The sequence below is a fragment of the Nematolebias whitei genome, chromosome 12, assembly GCF_014905685.2.
Source record: "Nematolebias whitei isolate Nwh7 chromosome 12, NemWhi1, whole genome shotgun sequence".
Lineage (NCBI taxonomy): Eukaryota > Metazoa > Chordata > Actinopteri > Cyprinodontiformes > Rivulidae > Nematolebias > Nematolebias whitei.
The window spans coordinates 25,672,392-25,682,388 of NC_056509.1; the positions used below are offsets into that span (position 1 = coordinate 25,672,392).

Consider the following 9,997-nt stretch of genomic DNA (forward strand, 5'->3'; position numbering starts at 1 on the left):
AATTAAAAAAAGAAGGAACTTGTCGCAGTGTTAAATGAGGTTTGACCAAATGAAATATAAATATATAATAAAAAATGAAGGGACGTGACGCCGTCACGACCTTCCCTCTAATGAAGTGTACATATCTGAATCAGGAAGCACCGGGCACTCTAAACAAACAGCCAATGCACAGTGTAGTATATTTGCAAGATCTCTAATAATTATATTTAAAGTAAGACAAAAGAAAATATTTAAATGGAGAAAAGTAGAATATTTGACGATGTCGGTTTAACTTATTTGGAAATACTTTATCTAATCAGTGAGCTTTTATCCTGCGTCTTTGTGCTCCAGGATAGAAATACTTTGTTCATTTGTAGCTTTAGAATCAGTGAGGTTAGTGACGGAAATGTAAATGTTTATTATTATGATCATGATGATGATGATGATGATGACGTTAGGGGGTGAAGACGAGACCCCCATCAGACAGGAGGTTCCCTATGATTAAATGTATTGTCCACTCTGATGTGAGACTTTGAGGAAAGGAATATTTTGGAGACAGAACAGTAAAGGTTCAGTTTGGGAGGAGAGCAGCGTGGCCACCTGAGCTTTCATTGACTTCCTGTTTTAAGGCACCCCCCCCCCCCCCCCCCCCCCCCCCCCTCCAAATTACACTATACAAAACAGAAGACAAAAAGTATTCACACCCGTTGAACTTTTCCACCTGTTTCCTCACGTTACAACCACAAACTTCAAACCATTTTACTGGGATTTTATAAGATATACCAGGGGTGTCCTGTCCTGGTCCTGGAGGGCCACTAACCAACACACCTGGCTCAATGGTTACCTCTTCATGTTCTGCAGAAGCCTGGACATCACCCATTGACTCAAATCAGGTGTGCTGGGGCAAAGAAACACGTGAAACATGCAGGATGGTGGCCCTCAAGAACCATGGTTGGACATCGTGTACTAAAGGAGCCAAAATGTAAAACCTTTGTCCGAGCCACGGTCCACTTCCAGCTGATGCATTCACTCGAGTCAGACGCCTGAGATCTTTTCTTGTTTGCAGTTTCAGGAACAAGAATCTGCCTCACTTGACATTCTGTTTCATCAGGATCAATAACGACAGAACGATCCAGCCGTCTTTCTGGCTTCAAAGTTAACCAGCTGGCATAAGAAGTCTGTACTAAATGATGTATTTATCAGTTTTCTTTTAAGAAAAAATGAGCAGATATACAATATTTTACATTTAAATTATCATCTTGAGGAACCAGATGTGGCCCGTGGCTTTTGAGTTTGACGTGCTCCATACTTTTGAAGGTTTTCCAAAGTTTTGTACGAATAAAACACAAAAGTAAGCCCTCTGTACTCTGACGCCTCTAACTAAAACCCAGCATGACCAGTTTCTTTCAGAAAGCTCAGCTTAATAATAAATAATGCTCTCCTTGCCTGGCCCACTTTAGGTGGACAGCCGTGTTGCAGTTCTGCCTGAACTTCTCTATTTTTAAGCACAAATTGAACATAGCTCTGTTTGGGATATTGTTTTATAACATAAATACTACTTTAAACGTCTCAACAACTTTATCCCTGATCAGTTATGTTTGTTCCTTGGTCTTCATGATGCTGTTTGATCATTGTCGCACATCTGCGGCCGACACACAACAGCTGTATTTAAAGATTAGTTACACACTAATTTGGTGACATCTGATGGAAACTGGCATCACTGGATTTTGATGTCCAATTCTGGCCCTCAAGGGCCACCGTCCTGCATGTTTGACTTCTTTCCCTGCTCTTCCAAGTTCTGCAGAAGCCTGTTAATCGCTCATTCATTCAAATCAGGTGCGTTAAAGCAAACATTTAAAACTCTGCATCAGAGTAAAGGGAGCTGAACACAAATGTACGCCGACTTTCATCTGGATACATATAAAAAATAAAATAAAAATATGAATAATTTGTCTCCCACTGTGTGTTGTAGCCTGACAAAATGTAGAAAAGTTTAAAGGGTGTGAACACTTATTTAAGACTTTGTGGAAATTCGGTGCCAGGTCATCGGCGATGTCGGTGGTCCTTTTTCTCACCTGAGCATTGATCAGCTCGTCTCGTCGTGGGCTGAGCAGAAACTTTCAGAACCCTCCGCGGTTATGAGGAAGATGCAACAACTTCCCGGAAAGCTCATTAAGCCACGTGTTGTTCTCCCCCTCAAGTGCAGGCCAGCCTTGAAACAAAACATGGATGAGATTGTAAGTTATCGTTTGTGTAACCTGATTACCTGCAGGCTTTGCATGGGCTCAGCTGCCTGGCTGATCTCCATGGCAACAAGGCCGAGCTGCACTGATGGACAGAAAGTTTCTGCTCGGAGGCGCGAGTTCGGACCCGGTTAGACGAAATGAAAACCTTCGAGCAACTCGTGAGATTCCTGCTTTCTCCATGTCCTGTATCGATGCTTATTGTCGGCATATACTTTCATACGTTTGGAGGAAAACACAAGTGTGGGGGATAGAGCTTAGATTTTTATTTTGTATTTTTTGGGGAGTAGAAGTGTGTGTAATCAGATACTCGTCACTCTGTCATGCTCTCTGGAGACCTGTTGGATTGTTTTATTCTGATTCAAAGCATGTATCATCCCAACTGGTTTAATGTAACATTAGAGAGATTATAAATTTCTTTGTGAAAACGAGTTTGTGTGGTTTTTATTTTTTCTCAACATTTCTTTGGTTAGAAGCCCTGATAACAAGTGATTCGTACTTATTAAAACCTCTAATTCTGGGTGAAAACTGGACTTCCTGGTGAGAGATGAGAGGCAGCAAGTGGAGGGTGTCATGCTGCAGAGTGTCCACAGGAGGGCGGCAGTGAGACCAGGTTCAGACTGGTGTCATATTTTCTAATTTCTACTTTTTTTTAAAAGTTTTAATTCGGGACACAGAGTCGAGGATAATCTGTTTATATGAATAAATTAACTCCCACCCACCCTCCCCCATGTTCTCCACCACCAAAGCCATTATTCTGTCCCTGTTCAGACCTCACAACACGAGCAGCCAGAAGAATAAAACATTGTGTCATAATAATAAATCTGTTCACACAGTTTGAACTGAGACGCTGCTCGATGAGCCTCCTGCCTGGTACAATGCTCTTACTGCAGAGAAATTCATATTTTAGTTTGTGTCTGTAAGTTGTGGACAAAATGTCAACCTTTTCTTTTGGTTGTACCGAGAGCGAGCACTGTTCTTCCCAATGAACGGTATTTATCAGCCAAAAGACAACAAAACGTGCAACAACATGGGAATAAAGGAGTCTCAAATTAAAACTAGATAAATTGCATTTCCTGTGAGAAAGCAGCGTGAATACTTGTTGAAGAACCTGCTGGAAAAACAGCTGAAATTAGCTAAAAACATGCTGAAATGTAGCTGAAACTGAACAAGCCTAAGCTAGCAGAAGAAAGTATAAAGAACACATATTTGCTGAATTTGGTTTAAATGAGCAGAAATGAGCACAAAAGTTAGGAAATTGGCTAAAAATAGCTGAAAAGTAGGTGAAAAGGCAGAAAGAAGCTTAAACTACCAGAAGGAAGTGGAAGGAGCTGAAACGAGCTAAAAAAAAGTGGGATTAGATGAAAAAGCTAAATTTAGCACAAAACAGGAAAAAGTAGCTGCAGAAATAGTTGAAACTAGCAGAAAAAAGCTGAAATTAGCAAAAAGAAATTGACAGGAGGCTGAAAGTAGCAGAAATTACCATCAAAACTTGAATTTATCTGAAAATAGCTGAAATTAGCTAAGAATGCTAAAAAGGCAGCTGAAAAAGTAGAACAAGCTTAAATTAGCATAAGAAAACAGAAAGAACATATTTGTCCAATTAAGCTGAAAGATGAGCACAAAAAAGTAGAAATTATCTGAAAAAAGTTTAAATGCGCACAAAAAAACAGCTCAAATGTAGCTAAAAAGCAGAAGGAAGATGAAACTGAAAGAAGGAAGTAGTGAGCACATTGTTGCTGAATTAGGCTGAAAAAAGTTTAAATGAGTGCCAAAAATGTGGAATTATCTGAAAAATCGTAAATTAGCATGAAACAGCTGAGCTGAATTAGTAGAAAAAGCTGTAACTTGCATAAATAAGCTGGAATGAGCAGAAAGAAGTTAGAATAAGCATAAATATGTTGCAGTTTTGTAGAAAAAATATGAAAGGCACACAAAACAGCTGAAAGCTGAACAAAAGTTTAAATTTGCAGAAAGAAGCTGAAGCAGAACAAAATGTGAAAGGAGCAGTAAAAGGTTGTAAACACATCTAAAGACATGAAGGATGTAAAATGAGCTCAATTCATTTTTTATGAGGAAAAAAATGGCAGAAAGGCAAACTATTTCAAAAAGCTAAATTTGCATCAATATCAAGTCACAGCAGGATTGTTTTGAACGAGCCGAACATTTTGACATGATTTGTTGAAATAGCTTCAAAACTGCAGAATGAGAATCGCCCCCAAAACATATGGAAGCAAAATGGATCACAACAGTGTGACTGCTTCAGAAACATTCAGCCTTTATCGCCATTTGTATCATATCTGCTACATAAATTTCCGTGACGTATTTATTTTCAACGTGATCAAAACTCTCCGGTTGTGTATAATTGAGACATGCACACTGCCCTCTGCTGGAGCATCTTTGCACTGCAGGCAGTCACACAGCTCTTTTTCCTTTTTTCAAAAAGTCTTCTCTCATGAGAGTCATAATTTTATTGCAGTTAAATCGTGTTAAAATGTGTATATCATATTTGGTACTGCAGGCATATAAGGTGCTTCATCACTGAACAGTCATGCAACATTTTTGTAAAGTAATCTATGTCATGCCTGCCACAATACAGCCACAAACTATTTTGTTTATATATTATCATTAAATGCAATTTCAGTTTTTTTTGGTTATTTCACTATAACAAATATTCTACAATAGTCTTAGTTATTTTCATCTTTATGGCATTTTGACCAGGTTTTTTTGTACTTTAGATGTTAAACAGGTTAGAGGAAAAGAAAGTACATTGAAAATGTCATCAACATGATAGTAGATGGGAATTCAAGTGACTTAGAGCAGCTAGGAGAAGATGATGAGGATGATGATGAGGACTGGACTCCCCAGGTTGTGCAAGATGAAGGAAGTTCAGATAGCAGTGATGAGGAAGAACATCAGGATCAAAGTGTAGTCCAGACAAGCATGGAAGCTGAGGTCCCAACAACAACACTGGACACAGTCAGAAATGAATCAGGGAAGGCCGATGTCAAAAGGAAAGAATACAAATGGGAGAAAAATAAAATATCAAGCTCCATCTGTCGATTTCGTTGCCAGTCTTGAGGAAGGCACAGATAACAGGTGACACCATACATGTACTTCAAGCAGTTTGTCACAGATGAAATGCTCCAGGAGATCGCAGAACAAACAAACATGTATAGTGTTCTAAAAGAGGGCAAGTCAATAAACACAACTGCAAAACAGCTGGAGCAGGTTCTTGTGTTTGCATATGGGGCTCGTACAGATGTTCTGTGTGAGAGCCTGTTGATGGAAACAAAGCTTCCTGCAGTTTGTGATGTGATGTCTAGAGATCGGTTTCTGAAATTGCTGACCCTAATTCACTTTCAGGACAATTTCAGTGCATCTGATGCAAAAAAAGACAAACTGTGGAAGCTCAGGCCGTGGTTGCAAAAACTACGAGAACAGTTTCTCTGCATTCCCCCTGAAGAACGCCATGCTGCTGCTGAAATGATGGTACCGCTCAAGGGAAAGTCTCAACTACTCGTCTACGTGCCTGCAGAACCTCACAAATGGGTTTCAAGTTGTGGGGACGTGCTGGACAAAGTGGCTTTCTTTACGACTTTGATATTTGCCAAGGTGCAGAAAATCCAACCAGGGAAAAGTCTGATGTCTGTGATACAGGAGAAGTTGTGCTGAAGGTGACATCTACACTTCCAGCAGGATTAATCACAAGCTCTTTGCAGATAACTACTTTACATCAGTTCCCCTGGTCCAACACCTAATAGATAGAGGACTCCATTACATTGGCACAAACCACATGAACAGGATGAAAGATTGCATCATGAGGGATGAAAAAGAATTGAATAAGAGTGGAAGAGGGTCAATGGACTTCAGAGTGAACCAGGACAACAACATAATTGTGAGCTGGTGTGACAACAAAGCAGTGAAGCTGATTTCCTCATTTGTTGGTCTTGAACCAGTGGGAAATGTGAAACGTTGGGATCGCAAATCCAAAACTCATATAATGGTTCCCAGACCAGCCATTGTTGAAACATATAACAAGTTCATGGGAGGTGTTGATCTCCTTGATATGTGATCTGCACTTTACAAGTTCAGCTTCAGATCCCGACGATGGTACATGCACATCTGGTGGCACACGTTACAGTAGCCATCATCAATGCTTGGAACCTCGACAGAAGAGATCAGCTGAAGCTACAACCCCCCAAAAAAACATGGCTCTGCGAAGGTTCCAGGCTTCGGTTGGCACTTCTCTCACAAGTGCAGGAAAGGTCAAAATCAAGTGTGGTAGAACTTTCCTCTCCAGCAGCGACTCCAACACCACCCGGTAAAAGACCGAGCTGCAGCGTGCCTCTTCATGTGAGAAACGACGGCATCGATCATTTTACAACATGGGAAACCTGACAAAGATGCAAAGCACTGCACTGGCAATCACTTTTCACACATCTACTGTAAAAAGTGTAAGGTCCATCTTTGCCTGAACAAGGACAGAAACTGTTTTGGTGCCTACCACGCTGTGAAATGAACGGCTGTAAAAAGTTTTATGTGAAAAAAACTAACAGAAACATTGCCTGAAGTGTTCGATACTTTCTAAATGTTGTGGGCAAAAATTGTTTTTGTATTTACAACTCACATTGTTGTGAGCAACAATTCTAGGAAAAGCCTGCCGTATCAAATGTGAGACAAAAATAATGTCATAAACAAAATGATATAGCAATATTAATTTATTTTGGACCATGTTTCAAGACTTGATAAACATCTAAACTCTAAAAAATTTGAATTTTCTGACTGTTTTTTTTTGATGGGTCAGGCTTAAACAAGTTAAATTAAGACCAGACAACATGTAAAAATTATTAAATACAAGTACATGCTAAGTATTATTTAAAGGAATAAATACAGGTTTGAACAATAATAAATTATTTTAATGAAAAAATTATGATTTTCTAGCAAATAAAAATATTAATAAAGTTTAAATATACCACATGATGCTGACATGTTATAAATACATTTTGAAGCCGTTTTCTTGAGAGACGTGTCACAAGTTTTACTGCTTCCTTTACAGTTTTTATAAATATGCTCAAATACTCAGAACACATTTTACTAAAAGAATGAGACTGAGTGAAGCAGCTCTTAACGTCCGCTTGCCCAGGAATGACTTTTACGATGCACTTTTACTCAAATGATATAATAATACAAATATTTGCGTACACAGAAATGCAGGAAGATGCAAATTAATTCTGGCAGTAAAAAGAAAAACAATAAAATGAAAGGAGCTCGAGATATTAAGATCTTATGCCCGTTAGTGCTCAGAGTGTGTGTTGTGAATGACTCTCAGCTACTACCACACCACATCTCGGCACATTATCTGCAAAATGGACTGAAGATCTGAAATCAGTTTGTTGAGGCGGCCATCTTGAATTGTATTGACTCCAAAAGTGAATCAATTGATGTGTTTCTGAAAGAATCCAGTGGTTCTTGAGATATTTTACTAACAGACAGAGTTGACTCATAATAGGAAATGGCAGATCGAGTGCGCTCTGAAACCTCACTCTTTTCCTCACTCGCTCTCGTACGAGGCGGACGCATTCTCTTCCCTCTCCTGCTCTGCTTTTTTTGCTCTCTGTGTATCGGAGCTCCTATTTTACACATCTTCCAAAACTAAAACTGCTGTCATGGATCTGATCAGCTGGACTTTCAACGCGATCGACAAAATCTTTTCAACAAAGCGACAGGGTCCTGGAGAGCCCTCATGCCCCGCTAAGAATCTCAGGAGGCTGCCAAAGACATACTGTATATAATTGGATTTATGATAACAGGTTTCCTGCTTTTTGGAATCGTCTGGTCTATCAACATACAAAGAAGACGGCCGCAGCTAATTTGGCCCTCGTCAGGCTGCCTGCCTTGTGAAAGTTTGGTTCGTGCTACGAGGACTCTAAATCAGCTGATTTATGAGCTAAACCGTAAGATGGAAGTGATTTGTGAGAATCGCAGGCCACCTGCGGCTTTGGGACTCCCCAGCATGTTGGCCTTGGAGGGGCTCGTAAGCACGGACCAGTAGAATGCACCCTAATCTGACCATTTTGGATCTTGAAAGTACCAGTAAGACTCAAGGCTGACAAGAAAAACAGTCTGCCTGAAGAAAATCAACAGTTGTGTCTTATCTGAATCTGACTCCCCCTGTTGGCCTCGAAAACAGGCCGACATCAATTTCTGTGGAGGCTTGTCATAACTGTGCTGACCATCAAGACACTGGATTATCTGTTAGTGCTTCATGGAGCATCTTGTCATCCAATGCATCTGTAACGTGTTCATAAACGTGCTGCTGGCAGAGGTTTTTTTAATGTCTTCAATCGTGTCCTGATAGGAGAAGATGTGAAGAGATCTTTTGTGTAATACCTCTATCCTCTCATCATGGCTTTTTCCGCTTTTCTATGTAAAAAGTATCTGAAAAGGATAAGAGGCTGCGCTATCATCGCAGCAGCAACGTGCACCCCGTCCATCTTTTGGACGACTGTACGGACGTGTTCTCGCTGTATCTCGGTGCAGTGATAATCGAGATTATTCTGATTCTGAAAATGAGCGGGGGATCAGCCTCAGCTACTGCCACCCCAAATTTGAGCTCAACATCTGTAAAAATGACGGTTTTTATCGTTTCTTTTAAAGTTATTAAGCCGTGGCAGCCATTTTGAAACAGATTAACTCCAAAAGTCTTTTTCTTTTTTTAATCTTTATCCAAGGTGTAAGTTAGAATTCATCAGGTGGTTCTTGGGATGTTTGGCCAAGGTCCTACATAAAAACACGATCGCCCTTTAGCTTCCAACAGCAGGCGATAAGCTTAGGATCTCTGTGCTCAGCGTTGTTCATCTTCCTTGCTCAGGACAATGAGGAGGTTGTCTCCATGGGAATGAAGGTCTTTTGACCGATCAGCAGACGGAGACACCTGCTCCATCAAAACCAACCCCACAAACTGCTGATCTAATAATCACCACCTCCGGCTTATTGTCCTCCTGATGACTAATTAATCAAGTCCTGCTCTCTAATCCCTGCACCTCCTCGTCCTCCCAGTGGAGCTGTGGACGTCAGCTCTTCTGGAGACTATCTGCAGCTTTTCACACAACTTCAAACCCAGATGTTTCTTCGGTCAGAGGTGTTTTCTTCTCCGAACTCGTCAGGAGGAGTCACTGAACGCCTCCTTCTGTTTATGAAAGTTTTTCTTTCCTCCCTTCTGAACTTGTCGACTCACGAGGAGAAACAGAGTCTCCCTCGGTCGTCTCGTCCTCCCCCGCGGCTTCAGCAGGATTATGGTGTCCCTAATCTGTCCTGTGAGTGACATCACTCTCCTCACAGGACATCAGGAGAGGGAGGGGACAGCTGGAGCAGGGGAAGGTGAAGTTCTGGGAGAACTCCCAGGATCAGGAGGACTTGGTTGGTCAGGATCATGGAGGAGCTGCTGGACCACGGCGTGGAGATGGAGGAGACCCTGCAGAGGAGACCCTCGCTGAAGGGGAGCTTTCTCAGCGACTCGCTGTCGGTGCCGGACACCGACTTCATGACAGGTAAACCTGGACCAAGTGACTGTTGGAGCCGTCGGAGGCAGCTGGAGTTTGACATCATCTTTGGTTCCAAACTGTCAAAAAGACTCGCAGGATTTTTTAATTGTGACGATATTTAAAAAATATATATACATATAGATATATACATATAGATATATATATAGATATATACATATAGATATATATATAGATATATACATACAGATATATATATCTATATGTATA

At 40.7% G+C, this 9,997-nt stretch overlaps 2 protein-coding genes across 2 annotated transcripts in view; one reads left to right on the forward strand and one right to left on the reverse strand.

Moving 5' to 3' along the window:
- The window catches only part of fermt1 (FERM domain containing kindlin 1), a gene marked incomplete at its 5' end in the record, with an annotated part of 928,370 nt that overhangs the window by 808,897 nt on the left and 109,476 nt on the right, over positions 1-9,997 (reverse strand).
- LOC119418476 (echinoderm microtubule-associated protein-like 1) overlaps positions 9,605-9,997 on the forward strand; it is a 14,714-nt gene continuing 14,321 nt past the window's right edge. Inside the window, exon 1 of the mRNA XM_037685764.1 lies at positions 9,605-9,775. Within this exon, the coding sequence (XP_037541692.1) occupies positions 9,658-9,775 (118 nt within the window). The 5' untranslated portion in view covers positions 9,605-9,657. The remainder of the gene's footprint in view (positions 9,776-9,997) is intronic.